General features: G+C 46.4%; 1 protein-coding gene across 2 annotated transcripts in view; it reads left to right on the forward strand.

The window, feature by feature from the left end:
- LOC110480705 (galactosylgalactosylxylosylprotein 3-beta-glucuronosyltransferase 1) overlaps positions 1–12,686 on the forward strand; it is a 28,059-nt gene extending 15,373 nt beyond the window's left edge. Inside the window, exons 2-6 of one of the 2 annotated variants that reach the window (XM_021548845.4) lie at positions 3,326–3,470; positions 3,742–4,280; positions 5,488–5,784; positions 6,283–6,390; positions 9,403–12,686. In XM_021548845.4, coding sequence (XP_021404520.3) covers positions 3,359–3,470; positions 3,742–4,280; positions 5,488–5,784; positions 6,283–6,369 — 1,035 coding nt within the window. In that variant the 5' untranslated portion in view covers positions 3,326–3,358 and the 3' untranslated portion in view covers positions 6,370–6,390; positions 9,403–12,686. Of the gene's footprint in view, positions 1–3,321; positions 3,471–3,741; positions 4,281–5,487; positions 5,785–6,282; positions 6,391–9,402 lie in introns of both variants that reach the window. The other variant, XM_021548843.4, reaches the window with a different exon arrangement.
- Positions 12,687–17,029: the final 4,343 nt, after the last annotated feature.

Genomic DNA, 17,029 nt, shown 5'->3' on the forward strand with positions numbered 1-17,029 from the left:
CTATCATACTCAGCTTTGTGCTCTGTGTGTTTGTTTATTTTTTAATGGAGAGCAGAAGATTGATGGATGAAATTAAGAAGAGGGATGTGTAATTGGAAAACAGCTCAAGAAGGCTACAGGCAGCATATTGAAGGCATCCATCAAACATTCAGCTAATGTTGTTAAGGGTGTGTAACACAAACAAGGGCTGCAGGAGACACTAGGGAAAAAGAAAAAAGGAAAGAGAACGCAGAATAGGCAGGACAGGAGAAATAGCAAGGGAGGAGAAGAGCCAGCAAGAGAGTACAATCAATAATATTTGTATTGCAATCACATCCAAAGGCTCCCGTTGGGATCAGTGCCGGACTGTACAAGCACATTAAGAGATAGTCCCTGCCCTCTACAGCTTAAATCCAGGAATTACCAGATGAACGCAAGAGATGGGTTTAGATAATCACAAAATTTTCTTCTGATCTTGAATCTCATTTAACAGGATCTACTCCAAGAGGGGTTAAAGATAGAAGGAAGGTAGCTGATTGTGCCAAGAATACACACTGCAATGTTTGCCAGCAGGCATGCAATTAATCCAAGCCACTTAGGAGACTTTGGTTTTAATTATAAAAAGTAGGTAAAAATATGGGCAGTAAACCTCTGTAAGCCCCACTGGGGCCATCAGCAAGCTACCTAGAGGCATCCATATGTGACTGGATTTTGATGCTGTGTTTTCAGAAGGATGGACTGATGCTTTAATGGACCACTTTGTGGGAAATATTCCATGAGGGGTGGACATTAAGATAATGTAAAGGGCCTTTGTGTGGGTAAGGACAGAAGACAAAGGCTAAAATTATTAGTAAGCCAGGGGATTTCTGTAGTCCTGGAAACAGGGAAGAAAAGAGACTCTGAAGGACTGAGAAAAGGCGGGTGAAAGATATAAAGCAACAGAGAAGAGTATGCATGATGGATGCAAGGGGAGACAGTGGGGGAGACAAGGTAACATTTTAAAGAGAAAATAAAATATTTCAAGAGATTTTTTGAAATGGGGTTGAAGTCAGCTCCTCTGTGAGGTTCACAAATTACCTGGGGCTTTATGCAGGGTTTAACTTGTTCAGCCTTGCTTGCTTTGGAAGCAATAGAGAGAAGATGCATGCAGAAATAAATGAGCAGGAACACCAGGGAAGTTGCACACAGAGGCAGCATCTTCACTTGTTTGCAGTTTGGGAAGCATGAACAGGTCAGGCTGGAAGAGGGAGAATGAGAAAGAACTAGAAAAGGAATTTGTATAAAAGTCTTCCAAGTCTCATCCACTCTCCTCTGTGCTCTATTGGTAACACAGCTGTCACGTCTGCCTCCTCCTCTCTTTTCCTCCAGAAGCAACCTGAGTTTGCAGCAGTAGCAGGGATGATGCATAGAAACTTCATTGCAGGGACATTTGTATTTGCAAGCATCCTAGAGAAAGCGAGGAGCTGTGATGACCCTGAGTGAGGGCCTGGGTGGGCCTAGGTATCTGTAGTTTTTAATAGCAATCCTTGGATTTCTTTTGTGGCTCTGTTCGTTCTCACAGCCATGAGTGATGGGAAGCTTTTACTCTGTGCTGCTATGCTGGTAAGAGAAAAGATTTCCTCTAGGGAAAGTAGTCTCTGGTGTGAGTAACATCCTGCCCTGTGTCTGGCCTGGATCTGTAGCTTACCAAATACCTATGCCTTTGGAACTAAAGCTTGAAGGACGTTCTTGTACCTGCCCCAGATCCAGTCACCAAAAAGCAATGAAGGTAAGCAGAGCCAGCATGTTTGCTTGCACAAGGCTCCTGCTCACAATCACCAAAATGCTCCTGTGTACCCCTGGCCATGCAGCTTCCGTGGTCCACTTCTTCATCAGCTTTTTGTAGCTTGAAAGTAGTGAAATGAGCACCATGGTGTTTCCTGAGTGAGGAGGTAAGAAACATTAGATATTTGTACCGCTAATGGTTGGCTTGGGGAGCAGTCAGTGGGAATATGTTTCCCTAAGGAACTGCTCCATCATTGGTGTTGAACAAGGAATGAGCTTGTGTTGCAGTAATTTCCTTAATAGGGCTTATGAACATCCACTTGCCCACCAGAGGAGTTGCTGGGACATGCTAGTCTTCTGTCAGATGTGGCTGAAATAGGATTGACAGTTATTGGTGGTAGGGCACTGACAAACCCTGCAACTGCATATTCCTTGTTTTTTTCAGGACACCAAGGTAAAATGTCAGAGAAACAATTAAAGACACATTTTAAGAGGTCCCAGAGTATAAATTTAGATTAGCATCTCCTAATATCTTTCAGGAGTACCCTGTGGCTGCTGTCACAGCAGAGCCCTTTTAGACCAGTTGTCATATTTCTTTTTACACAACTCTCTAAGGCTGAAGCAAGATAATCCTTCCACTCTGGACAGATGAGGAGCTGCTGGATCCAAATCCTGGGCAAGGAATTGCTTTTGGACAAAATGTGCCTGTATCCCTTTGAGAAGCTTGGTTTTAGCTGACTGGCCTTCAGTACACTAAAAATCCCTGGCCGAGCAGGAATTTAGAGCCAACCAGTTTGAACCTCCTTTCAATCTTTTGTATCAGCATGATGCCATCACTCCCTTCCCTCAAAATGCCTTCAGCCTAGGAGTGCAGGAGGACCTGGTACTGCCTGGTGGGTACGCCAAAGTCTGTGATTTCAACAAAATGCTGCAATGGCCAAACACTGCAAACCAGAAGCAGAAAGGGATAAGGGATAATTAAACATTCAGCAGGCATCACCAGCACTGTGGAATGACCAAGGCAGGGATTTCATGGAACGCTTAGTAGATGATAGAATGCATGCCTGATTGCCTCAATGCATCTGCCTAAGGAGGATGAATTAACACTGCAGAAGTGTTAAGAGGCACTGGCTATCTAGAGGATGCCTGACATCTGACTGTTTTGTCCAGTTGAATATTCAGGCACACAAATTTTGCACACAGTTCTAAAAAGTTGCACAAAAGAAGCAAATTAAATGATACAACAAAGCTCAGGAACAAGTACAAGTCTCAAAGAGGGGGCAAGTAGCAGTCCTCTCCAGCTTCAGAATCAGCAACACGAACAACCCTAACTCAAGGACAGTGGTTTCATCATGGAATAGTGGGAGGTTCTTTAGAGCAACAGAAATAGCTAAAAGCTTCTATTCAGTTGCACCAGAGTTGGTCAAGTTGGATAATGGTTTGGACCTGAAGCGTTAATGAAGCTCCTTGTAAACTCACACAACACTTTGGTGGGCCAGGGCCAAACATTTGTCATGCCTCCCTGTATTTTTGGTGACTTGTATTTTGAAGGCCTTACTCTTTTCTCTTTTCTGAGAGGTAGAGAGATGCCTGGGCATTGGAAGCTCCCTGCAGCATGCTGAGGAGACGTAACCTTCTTACCACGCTCCTGATTGCCTTGCCATGGGCTCTTCTCCTAACCTTGTGGCACCAGTACCCAACCACCCACTACCTCAGCCTGCTGAGAAGTAAGTACAAAACTTCTCCTATCAGTGTGCTGGTGGCTGTGATGACTTCTCAGCAGGGATGCTCTCTCATGGGGAGGGTTAAACAAAGACCTGCCCGCAGGCCCCCTTGGAGTTTGCAGGAATATAAACTGTTGTTAAGAGCATGTTAAACATGTACCTGGCTTTGGAGAGAGGATGCAGTACTAACTCTGTACAGAGGCAGGAGGCAGCCTGATAGTCATTAGTCCTCTGTCATGGCTTTTTTCCTCTTTCTTCCTTTGTTTTGTCCTAGAAGAGACAGATGAGAACGTGACCTCTAAAGCTCTCCTTAACGGTACATCTGCACTGAGAGAAGAAGTCTTCCCATCATGCACTCGGCAGCAGCAAAGCATAGGGGCAACACCTAAAATCATCCAGAATTATGTGTACTCCAGGCCTCCCCCATGGTCAGACACCCTGCCAACCATCTTTGTTATCACCCCTACCTACACCCGGCCAGTGCAAAAAGCTGAGCTGACCCGTCTGGCCAACACCTTCCTCCACGTGCAGAACCTGCACTGGGTGGTAGTGGAGGACTCTCCACGGAGGACCAACCTTGTATCCAACCTGCTGGAGAAGGCTGGGCTCAACTTCACCCACCTCAATGTGGAGACACCCAAGAGCCTGAAGCTGGGTCTGTCCTGGATCCCATCCCACACCCCAAGAGGGACACTGCAGAGGAACCTGGGGCTGCACTGGCTGAGGGACAGCTTCAGCAACACCGCACCTCCAGAAGGCGTAGTCTATTTTGCTGATGATGATAACACCTACAGCCTGGAGCTCTTTGAGGAGGTAAGAGACATAAAATTCCATGGGACAGAAAAACAGGATCGAGCTGCAGAGCCTCTTAAGCCCAGTTGCACTTGCAAAGGCCTCACCCATTCTGCATGCAGTGGCAGCTGGGTATAGGGCAGATGCAAGCTGAAAGGGCAAAGAACATATTTGCCCTGCTATAGGCTGTGGATGTGAACAGCCACTCAAACATCATTGCCTCAGCTAGAGTTCTTCTTGCCAGGGACCACAGGATGTGTACCTTAGAATTTATACCTCTCCTCAGGGAGAGCTGACCTAATTTAAATAAGCACCAAAGACAAACTTCTGGCAAGGTGTAAATCTGCACTGTTGTAGGGGTGTGATGGTTAGGGGATGATGGAAGAGTTGTCTGACTTTCTATCCACCTTTATTCCTTGGCTGCCCTTCAGTTCTCCAAGTCCCAGCCACCACAACAGGGCTGTGCCTCTGGGATCACTGAGGCTTGCCCAGACTTCTGCTGGAGACCTGGCTTTTGTAGAGATGCCAAGCCTATTGTAAATTTGCAAAAATCCAGTAAACTGTCTTGTCACCAATTTAAGCCAAACTGTACTAAGCCACTTGAAGAACAGAATTATGCATCACAACATATTTCCAGTCTTCAGAGTTGTTAGGTCTCTGTTAAGGTCATCCTTTTCTACTTACTTCCAGATCCTTTCTGACAATTTCAATAAACCCCCACACTTCTAGGCAGTAGCCACGGATGGAAAAACAAGGCAGGAGGTAGGGGGATAAATTGGAATAGATGAGGACAAAGATGAATCAGTCAGGGTGATTACTTGCATGAGTGTGAAGCTGGAGTGCATGGAGCTGGTAATACAGAGCTAGAGGCTTGATAAAAGTAGTATTTGGCATTTACAAAATTGATAAAATTCGACCATAACAAAAAGGTAAAAGTTCAAATGGGATGAGAAAACCAGAGGTTTTCATTCTTCTGCAGGAGTGAATGTGGGCACAGAAAAGCAGTGAGTTTGCTGTGCTAAGAATTTGCCTTGTGCCTGTGGAAGCTGTAGCTGTTCAAGCAGCAGCTCAGGTGCACTAGAGCTTGTGCTGCCGAGAGCAATGTGATTGTGTAGGAAGTCCGTGGGGGAGGACAGGTGCCAATGAAAGCAGAGCGTGGAGCACTGACGGGCTGGGACAAACGTGGCGGGGTTGAATTCTCACGGCACTGTCTCTTTCTGGCACACAGATGCGCTACACGAGGCGGGTCTCGGTCTGGCCGGTGGCTTTCGTTGGGGGGCTGCGATATGAATCCCCAAAAGTGAGCCCAGCAGGGAAGGTGGTGGGCTGGAAAACCGTCTTTGACCCGAATCGTCCCTTCGCTATTGACATGGCCGGATTTGCCATCAGCATCAAGTTGATTTTGGAGAAGCCTCACGCCAGTTTCAAGCTGGAGGGAGTTAAAGGAGGGTACCAGGAAACGAGTCTGCTGAAGGATTTGGTGACTATGGATGGGCTGGAGCCCAAAGCAGCTAACTGCACAAAGGTGAGTAGTACAAGAAATCTCAAAGATACAGTCTCCTTGCAGGGTCCTGGCTGCTTTTACAGCCTCCTGCCACACTCTTCCACCTTCCATTCTGCCTGCCATGTGCTGGCACATGTCAGTGCCAAATGATGCTGGGACAGACAGATGGACAAAGCCTGCTAAATTTTTCACAGATGTGAAGCTCAGAGAGAGCGAAGGAGCAGTGCTAGGCATTCTGTGTTAATAAAGAAGCTCAGATGTACAATTTGTGCCCAGATTACTTCTCCAAAATCCAGGAGGATTGGCAGAGGGTTGAGTCTGGAATTTTGCTTTAGAATGATCCCTCCTCCTTGTCACTTTTTCATGTGCCTGTAAAGTGTCTCCCAGGATGAACCCCTTCCAATCACTTGCTTCAAACAGCTGTGAGCCTTACTTTTCACCAGTGAGGCTCACATAGTTTCCATGCTCATAGTTTCCATGCTATTCAGAATGCCCTGAACTCTTTGTGCTTACCTCTAGGTGTTGGTCTGGCACACAAGAACTGAGAGGCCCACTCTGGTTAATGAAGGCAAGCGTGGGTTTACAGACCCCAGAGTAGAAGTGTAAGCAGAGAGCCAGCTCCAGGGTGTGAGTATCTTTGCCTTTATTGGTTTTAGCAAGGCATATAATCTGTACCTGATTCCTTATTTCTGCTATTATTTCCTCAAAAACTGCCTATGTGACTGCTCTGGTAATTCACCATGTCACCCTTTGGACAAGAAGTAGATTCTCATCTTTATGCACGTATGCTCTGTATTTCTTGCTCATTCAAGCCTCCTTGCAGACCATATGGGAGCTTTGCCTGACAGAGAGAAAAGTGACAGCAGAATTTCCCAGTTTCACTCAGTATTAATGACAAGCCAAACTCCTTGCCCCTGGACTCTTTCATCCAGCTGCAAACTCCCTTTGGTGTGGGAATTGTCCTACAGCATTCCTACAGGAAGGAGATCACACTCCTGCAGGCAACCTTTTGTCCCAACAGCCCTGCCACCTGTGCAGTGTTTCTTGCATCCCCCTTCAGCTTTCATCCTGAAGGAACAGCTGTGGTGTGGGTGCAGCAAGGAAAGGCTGATGGAATGCTCAGAGCACCTCAGAACAGGAACCAGCAAAGCACAGCCTACACAGACTGTCTCAGTTTGAGGTGCTGGGTACCAATGCTCCCAGGAGAACATCTGCTGCTGAGGAGAGACAGAGAATGCACTAAAGAGTGCCTTTGCAGTTCACAGAGCCAGGTTCAACAGCAGGATGGGGGGTTGTGGCAACCACCATGGGTGAGGCAGGAATGTGCCAGAGATCACTGATGTGTTCTTAGAAAGAGAATGATGATGAAGAAGCGTCCAGATGCCATGCCCTCTGATGTTAATGGCAGATTCCTGCCCCAAAAGTCCAAAAATAATAAAAACTATCTCAATTTTGGAGTACCCAGCTCTTTCTGAAATCAGTCATAACTGTGTCAGGACACAGGATGCTGAATTATTTATCCTACTTTGGAAGACATTCCAGGAGTGCTTTAAGTTTTGACCCCAATATACACCTCAGCTCAGCTCTACCAGTGGAAATAAAACTGACAGATTTTATACAGGCAGCCATGAGCATTTAAACTCCCGCACTGATCTCCTGTGTCCATCACTAGTAGCTGCACTCAGCATTGCCACAGCACTTCATCATCTCTGAGTGACAACCACACAAACAGAGCAAAGCAATCCCAGTACCTGCACATCCAGCAGCAGATGGAAGGCACTGGAGTCAGTTATCTAAAGACAGACACATGGTGCCACCATAGGGACCCTGGGGTAGCCTACCTGTACCTCCTACAGGGCACAAACCCTGTACCATTTCTGACAGTTTTCAATTAATATTACAGATATCGTAGAAACTCATAAATGATGCAAGATACCTGTGTTTAGGCAGCAGCTCCTCTTTGCACCAGTGCTTTTGTGAGATCAACTAGCAACAACAGGCTCATTTTGCACACTCACCCATCTGAGTCTGCAGTTGCCTAAAGCTATGATTGCCCAAACTCAGCTCATAAGGACTCACAGACCAATTAACTGCAATGGAGGAATCACTTACTTTGTACAGGATGAGCAGACCTATAAAAACTCCGATAGATTAGACCCTCCTTGCTGGAGGAGGGGCTGACTGCTCCATTGGAGATGCACAGTGTGGTTGTAATGTTTTCACAAATGTGCTGTTTATGGATGGGCTCTTTTGTCCTCACCTCTTTCCCTGGCCAAGCACTCAGCCATCCTCCATAAGAAATGTAATGAACCAGTTATGGAGTCTCGTGAGAATGGCTTCCCATGAGTGATTTGTTGTGGGAAAGGAAAGCAACCAGCTTAAAAGATCAAGACACTGCCACTGACTCACCAGCAGGACTTGCACCTTAATCCAAGCCATCCTCTCCAATGGTTTCAATCAGACTGTTGGCTGGATAAGCCACGCAGATTTTTAAGGATCTTTGCACTTGCATTAGCAGTCAGTTTGACCACAGTCCCTTCTGCACCACTGTCTGTCATGTGGGGCAGCTGCTCTGACATGTCAAGGTAGCAGGTGGCATCTACTCCAGGAGACATATGCAAGGTAAATTGCTTGACAATCAATGACAATCAAGCAAAATCGTTAGATTGCATTTCTTAAAAAATTAAATTGAGATCTCTGCTGAAGGCTTGTGTATTGGAAGTTCATACTATCAAGGCTGCTGAGCTTCTGAACATTGATAGACATGATCTAGGTAAGCCAGTGCTGAGAAAAAAAAGAGGCAAAATTACTCCCCTGAGGATCTTCTGTTCTTAGACACAATAGGAAGAATGTTTCCACCTTTCCCTCCTGGCAATTAGTCCTCCTTGAGGATCAGATCAAGCCAGTTAAGTCCAAGACCTCCCAGAGCCCTCCTTCCCTTTAAATCCTGCAGATATGAGTCAGGCAGGCATTGCCTGGTGTGGGATTTGCTACTCCCCTAATCTCTAATTGGACCACTTGCATGGCTGCTTGCCACAGAGCAGCCCAAAGCTATCACAGCATACATCCCTGCCAACTGTATTGAAACACCTTTGAAACACAGGCTTTGCCTCCTGAGGAGATGGAGATTAATTTTACTTCATATTTTTCTTTCTTAAAGTCCTGAAAACTATCACAGAAGACTGGTGTTTTAAAAACTACCTATTATTATTGCTAATTTTTATTTACAGGCATCCAAAAGAGAAGAGTGTGCTCAGGTTAGCATAGGACTCCTGCTATTGTGAAATTTGGAAATAGAGAAGGTTCATCTGCATTTCACAGCTTCCAGACAGACTGAATAGAGATCTCATCTTCCTATTCTTTCTTTAAAAAAATTATCAAAGAAGTTAAAATAATGACTTTAAATGCAGACAAAAAAAAACCTGTCAGAAACTTTTTCTAATTCGTAAATAAAATCTCCCAGCTAAGACTCTAGGACAGATAGAACAAGCAGCTCTTCAGCCATATCCCTGCCCAAAGCCATGCACAATGTGGTTGAGGAACCTGTTCACTGATGCCTGCAAGGTGTTTGCCTGAGCCAGGGGGGATAGCCATGTTGTATTTACACCTTCTTACCTCGCTTTGTGTTTGTTTTGACAGAGGCAGAGGGCTGTGATTGTCCTGAAAGCTCATCAGCAACCATAGCAACTCTGCACCCTGCCTGTCCTGCCCAGCGCTCTGCTCCACTGCTGGAGGATGACAAACACCCCGAAATGTCACCACTCCAAACAGCCCCCATTGCCCAAAGTGGTGGTAATAAGGAAGGACAGAGCTTAGGTGATGCCCTGAGATCCTCCCCACCTAGGAGAGGAGTGCTTCCCTTCCCCTCTGGGCCCTGTTTGTTAACCATTTGTTAAAACTTACTAGATGTGATCTTCATTCTCTGCTGTGCCAGCACAGAGGCTGAAATCCAGGATGGGTGCAGGTTTTCCAAAGGTCTCTCCTGGCATTTTGCAAAACCTGAGCTTCAGTCCAGCAACTGCAAACTGCAGTAATTAAAGGACAGTAGTTGTCACTAAAGCACAAACGTGGACTTTTTGGCCTGAGGCTGGTGTGCTCTCAAAACAGCTTTAAAGCAAAGCTGGCATGAGAGTCTGTCCCTCTGAGGGATGCACTCTGATATGTACACAGACCAGCCTTCAGTGTTGGAGAGGAAGCTGTGCTGACAAACCTCATTTGGGGTTTGGGAGTTCAGAAGGGATGTGGTGCCTATCCCTCAGCTCAGATCTTGAACTGTCCCTGCTTAAGGTTGTTTTGGAAAATGCCATCTGAGATCCCCAGGCACAGACCCCTCTGGATGAAGTTCCTCTCCTGCTTTGGGAGACGTGCAGGTACTGTACCTCAGAGGCCATGCCTCTGTGTCTTGCTGCAGAGAGCAGAAAGCAGGGGAAAGATGGGCAGACTTGAACATGTTCAAGGCCTGGAAGCCAGCTGCAGCACCATCAGGTGCTCCAGGAGCCTCAAATCATGTGCATGGACTTGCTTCCAAGACCTCCAGAGAGGGAGGTGGGCAAGAAGTGCTCAGAGAAGAGGAACCCTCAGCCTGCACTCATCTGCTGTGAGAACATCAAGGAATGTGGAGACATCATCAGAAAACCTATCTTGAGCACACACATGACAACAAATGTGGCAAGGTTTTCCAGCTGAACTTTGTGTGGTGCTGTGAAGAGAGAGGAGTCAGTGTCATGTGGAAGGGTTTCCCTTTCCTTCAATAAAACAGGAAGACAGCCAGGTGGGAGGCAGCCTACAAAACAGGAGGTGCAAATGAGGACCGAAGGAAGGATGCACTGGATTAAAAGCACAAGTGTTGGTACCATATGTGTGCGTGGGGAGTGGTGTCGCTGTGACTTTTCCAGGAAGATTCCTTGAATGACCCAGAAACCCCTCTGAGCAGATCCTAAAAACCTTCTTCACTCAGGCTATGAGAAACAAGGCTTAAGGCATTCAAAATACATCAAGGATTTCACAGCTGGGAGAAAGTTATAAGCAACTGAGTCATCCCCTGCCCAAGGAATTCAGGGCTAGCAGGAAACTTATTTATTTGTTGATTTATTTATACTAGAATTCTTCTCTGCATATTCCTTGTTTAGTTTTGGTTTTTAGCTTAGGTCACATGACATATTTATGAAGAAAGAATATTTTCCTCCTTGCCTCAGAACAGTAGAGCTTAGTGTTCACCGATGAATGTCATATGTTCTGTGCTCCCTGGGGTTTCTTTACAATGGTATCTTAAACTGGCAAAATAATCAGAAACACAGCAAGGGGGGCAGTACAGCGAAGGAAATTACAGTTCTTTTATGCAACAAACGTGGGTGGTACTAAGTTTCTGCCTCCCAAGCAATCACACTGAAGTAAAAACATGAGCAAAGGACTGCCTTAGCAGACAGTCCCCATGGGCTCTCAGGAAGCCTCCATGAAGGGGGCTCTTTGAAGGGTACATGAGAGAGGGAGTTGGTCCATATTCCCTCAGTGGAGAAGGAGCAGCCACACATCCTGCTATAGGAGGGGACCAAAGTATGGGAGAGGCACAGGGGATGAGATGCCTCCTTTCAGAGAGAGAGAGACAGAAGAAATCAAAGAATAGGTAACAACTAGAGAAATGGAGACGGTATTTAGTGAGGCTAAGGCCAGGGCCTGTCTGGATAAACACACCAGCAGTACAAGGTCACCCTGCCAGCTGTCTCAGAGTGAAGAAAATACTGAATGGGGTGGGAAAGCAATGTATTCTCTGGACTGTAGAAAGGTCCTTACAGAGCTTACTGGCACTGCATAGCATGAAAAAAGTCCAGCATCCACAGAATGCTTTTCACTCTGCATTTGTCAGAGCTTTTTGTTCTGCCCTCTGCAGAAGGTAGCAGGGCTTGCACTGGAGGGGACTTTGCCAGCCCATCCTGCCACCAGGGCTCCAGGGTTTCTACCCTGCATTAACCCAAGATTAAGTTCCCTTCTTTGTGGTTTCAGTGAATGAGTAAGAGCAAGGGAATAAAGGAGTTGATTTATGATCCTCCATTTTCTCCTCTGAGATGGGCAAAGTTACTGCCCGTATGAACAGGAGATGTGGTGATTAATTCTCTGGCCTTTAACCTCACACAGGTCTTACATAGGGTTTAGGCACTGACAGTGAGTGTTTGTAGCAAGGATCTATTCCCATTGCAACAGATCCCACCACACAATATTTTTAGAGTTGTTCTCTCTACAACCTTACAACAAAGCAAAATTACTCTTCCTGTATGTACAAGACTGTCAGTTCAGTCTTGGTCAGAGTTGGCTCTCAAGACCAGCCCTATTGCACCATCTCCATTCTTGCCCCAGCCTGGCCCTGTAGAGCAGACCTTCTGTGAATCAAAAAGTTCTGTCAGTCACTATGTTGTACAGAACTGAGACCTTGTCTGGACAGCTGACATTCCAGGCTAGCAGACAGATGGACCTGTTCAGCACAAATACTCTTTTCCCTGTGGAGCAGCCTGAGGACAGCCAGGACTGCTGCTGGCCAAGGCATATCAGATAAGGCTGAGTGAGTAACAGGCACCACAAGTTAAGATGGCTGTTTGCCCACAGAGCAGGGGAGCCCAGGACAGAAGCAGCTATCAGGGTTACAGGCTTCAGGGGAAGTGAGTGCAGTAAGGAGGGGAAGCCACAGATCAAGCCTGGAGTGTTTAAACAAGAGAAGGCATCCCAGCGCCTGGTTTTTACTAGCATATTAGTACCTGATATTCATGTTCTCTGAGATTCATCCAACTCACCAACCAGTGAATATTACTAACCTTTCCTGTTGCAGAAAATACTATTGATGAACAAAAGAGAATGTCAAGAAAGTACTTTTTAATGGTTATTTATTTATATTGAATGGTACTAGAGCATTATTAAATATGATGTGAATAGTATGATATTGCATTGTCTTGTCTGCAGCCTAAGTCCTTACTCCTTTTCTGGGAAAACACAGTGGATCTATAATGGGAAAAGTATCTATTTAAAGTGTTCTCATTTCAAGGCTACTCATTTCTCTCTTCCTCTGACCTAAATGTTACAAGTGAAAGCCAAGCAAAAACATTTCAGGTACCTGAGACGGCTGCCTGCATTATGGAGATAAAGGAAACAGGAGACAGAAGAATACAGTCTAAACTCCACAGTCTCATGGCATCTCGAGCAGTCATTTTGGGCATGGTGCCCATCCCTACTGAGATTACTCTGTAAAGGCGTGACCAGGACTCAGAAGTGAGTAGTGGTCAAAGCATAGGGCAGGCAATGAGTTCTCCATCTGACAGGGAAGGGTGCCACAAGCTGTATTAGTGAAATGTCTGTGTGATAAGAGCCCACTGTTGGCTCTTCCACAAGCCTGGGAGAAGTTTGGATATCCAGAAATGGTTTCTAAAGCTCTCACTAATTCATTCTATCCCTGGTCCAAGGTACATGACATCAGCTATCCAGGTTTTTTAACAGCAGAGCATTCACCTCTCAGAAACATGGAAGCAGTTTTAAAACTCTTCTGAGGAAGCCTTGCTGAAAATGTAGCATACTAGAGAACAAGCCAAATTCATACCTGTGTAATAAAACATCACATTCACAAAGGTGTTGCTAGAAGAACAATGTGAAGTTTACAAGCTAAGATCCTTCAAAAGGCTGAGAAAGAGCTGGTGTGACCAAAGTACTTGAAACATGCACCTCACTAGAAAACACGGTGTCATGGTTTAAAAGCACCTCACTTCCCAAAAATGAGAGACAGCTCTGCTTGGCTGAAGGCATCCACCTGTAGAAGGACTAATGCTACTTTCCTCTTGCCTTAATGGAAACCCTGGGGGCTGAGAGAGCACTGGATAATGCCCATTGAGCAGCACTGTATGAGCACCCAGCCTACTATAAACCACTGTCACACCAGCTGTTCTTCCCCTCCTCAGGCCCTGCATTTTCAAGGCAAAGCTTCCCAAAGCCACTTTGCTGTACTTTCAGTAAGGATCTAGTGCAGCCCCCAGGAGACAGGGCAGGGAGGGAGGAGAAAGGGAGAGAAAATGAGCAAGCAAGGATGAATCTTATTAAACAGAGTGAGGCACTCAGTCTCTCATCACATTCAGGCCTGATTGGAGGTGAAACCACACTTGGAGGGAGGAAAAGCCCTCTCCCTTGGGACAATCCAGAGGCTTTCACATAAACTTAATTTCAAGCTCTGTTGAAGATGGTATTTGGTTTGGTTTGGGACTTTTTTGTTCGGGGTTTTTTTTTGTTGTTTTTTTGTTTGGGTTTTTTTTTTTTGGGGGGGGGGCAGTTTTTATGCATTCCATTTAATTTCCCAGAGAGCTGTGTGAAAATGAGAAAGGCAGACCTTTGACTGTGAAGCCAGCCCAGTGCCAGGTTCTTACAGATCCAGTCTCACATTGTTTTTTCTCCATTACTGCTCTCAATAAATCTCTGTGCAAAGGTTGCTAAAATTCCCCCCCGCCACCTCCCTTCCACACTTCAGTGGAGACAGTTACTTTTTTTTTTTTTTTTTTTTTTTTTTTGCATTTAAGCAATCCAATTCATTTTTGATTCAAAACACACCCTATTTTCCACAGCTCTGTTTAAAACAGGAGCACTATGACCTTGAAAAGGCTCAGACCTGCTGGCACCATGAAGTTCTGACCTGTACTTCGCTCTTCCTGGCTTTCTGGTGAGGAAAAGGCTTGTGATTGGGTTTATGATCCACTCATTTCAGTGCTGATGGTTTGAAGGGGAAGGAGAGGAGCTGTAGTTGGTTTGGAAGGGTCCTGAGGGAGACAATCTCTCTGGAGATTGAGCTCTGCAAGCCTGCACAGAAACACACGCTGGCTGGCTCCTCTGCAGACAGCTGATCTGCCTAGCTGTATTTAGTTTTCCAGTCTGGAGAACAAATACACACACAGGTGAAAATACAGATTAGGCTAGGCTGTTTCCATCTGATCTGCTTCTTCTGCCCAAGAACTAGCACGGGGTGGCAATTTTTACAACTAAGCCCTGACTACAAGGAAGTTAGCAGTCACTGATGTGGGGCAGCTCTAATGGTCCAGCTGCTCCCTCTCCAAGACAGGGAGGCACACATGCTTTGTCCAAATTCTTCCTACATTGAGATTTCCTACTGTGGCCCAAGGAGGGATTGCAAAAGGATCATATAGCACTACTGGCCCTGAAACAATTGCTGTCTGCAGCCCCAGGTCATACCATGAAAATCTTGATTCCTTTCTTTGTTTCACAGCTGATGCAGAGATTAATTCTTTCCTGTCCTTGGCATTGTACTTGCTGGAGCTATCAGCAGAACAGCAAGTGTTGCTTTGTTTTATGGAGGGGAAGGCAAGTAGGGTGGGTTTGCTGTGATTGTAGAGGGAATGGCACAAGAAGAATGTAAACAGTAAAGGCTCATTATGGCGTACAAAAAAAGCAACCTTCGTGGCAGCAGCATTGCATGGATTTCAGTACAGCAAGAGTTTGCCCGGGGAAAATAAATGTTCTCTACATTTTTTATTTAAAAACCCAATTAAGTTAAAATTAAATGTGAAATGATGACAATTTGCATCTAGGCCTTAAGCAATCCGCTTTAATTGAATAATGGTTTGTTCTGCACAAGAGAGTGACTGAGATCAAGTATCCCATAGATGTGTCCTATACATCTCAGTCCAACTCTGAAGCAAGAGTACTCCCAACTCCTCTTAAAAGTGGTATCACTCCCTCCCCCCATCTTCTTGCCATGCCATCCCATTTGGAAGGCAAACAGCAGCACATGCTCCATGAATCACAGAACAGGTAAGACTGGAAGAGACCACTGGTTATCATCTGGTCCAACCCTGCGGGAGGATGGATTGTGAGAGAATAGAGATAGTGCTGAAGGCAATCTCACCCCTGAGGAGTTGCAGCTGTACTAATTACCAAAGAGTAGGAACAGCCCTGCCCTTAATAGGACACAGCTGTGTCCAATTACAATGGTCCAGTAAGGATGGGTGTTATAAAAGAGTGGGTTAGCTGGTTGGTGGAGAGTTGGAGTGTGTTGGCTGTGCGGAGCAAGGGCCAGGTTGTTGTGCTAGGGATGGTAAGGGTTAGTATGTGCTCCTAGGGACAAAAAGGGTCAGGTGGTTGTGATAGGGACAGGAAGAAGTCAGCCAGCTGTGCAGAAGAAAAGGAGTCAGTGTTGTGAGGAGCTGCCCATGAGAACTCACAGAGAGAAGGTATGAAAGTCTTACAGTAAGATAAACAGAATAATGGTGACAGTCAGTTCCCATTCACTGTTGGCTGGTGCCAAGCACCGATGCCAACTATCGGTGGCCTGTATGGGGGTGAGTTCTGACACAACCCTCCTGCTCAAGCAGGGTCCCCTGGAGCATGTTCCTCAGGACTGTATCTGGACAGCTTCTGAATGTCTCCAGGGAAAGAGCCTGGCAGCCTCTGGGCAGCCTGTCCAGTGCTCAGTGCTGTGCCTGCTCTGGGCTGGCTGCTGGGCCAGTGGCTAAGCCTTGAAGTGCAATGCTAAGCTCAAGGAGCCTGCTCCCCCTCACAGATTTCCTTTTAACCCTCTTCCCAGTACAAACGTGGCCAACACAACTCTTCTTTGTAGGCGTGTAGGAATTTAATATCTGTAAAATGCCTTTTCCTCTCCTGCATTTAAGCAAAAGCAGGCACATGAGAGCAGACAAATGGCTGACAGCACAATCTAAGCCCCATCTCTACAAAATCAGGCAGAGAAGACGGGGCATATAAACTGAAATTTTTCAGGGCAGCATGGCTGTGGCAGGAGGCCTCTCACAGCGGCCAGGATGCTGTGGTCCTTTTAGGCACTGGCTGAAGTGCATCCGTTCCATAGAATCGCCTAAAGCATCACTTTGGAAAAGACCTCCGAGATCACCGAGTCTATCCTACGACCGAACACCACCATGGCAAATAGCCCATGGCACTCAGTACCACGCCCGGTCTGTCCTTACACGCCTCCGGAGACGGAGACTCCACCACCTCCCTGGGCAGTCCATTGCAATGTCTACATTTCTATTCATCTCTCCCTGACCAATTTAAAGTGGAGACAATTTAAAGCAGTCGGGTGCTCACCGAGGAGACGACACGGGGTGCAGTTCAGCAGCCACCCCATCCTTCTCCCTCCTCGCCCACAGCGGTGGCCACTGGGGGGCGGGCTGAGACTACATCTCCCAGCATGCCGCGCGGCAGCACGGCTCGGTCGGGGCCCGCCCTGCCCCGCTCTGCATTCTGGGAGCTGTAGTCTCGCCGGAAGGCGGGC

The sequence above is a fragment of the Lonchura striata genome, chromosome 1 (assembly GCF_050655825.1).
Source record: "Lonchura striata isolate lonStrDom1 chromosome 1, ASM5065582v1, whole genome shotgun sequence".
In the NCBI taxonomy this organism is placed as follows: domain Eukaryota; kingdom Metazoa; phylum Chordata; class Aves; order Passeriformes; family Estrildidae; genus Lonchura; species Lonchura striata.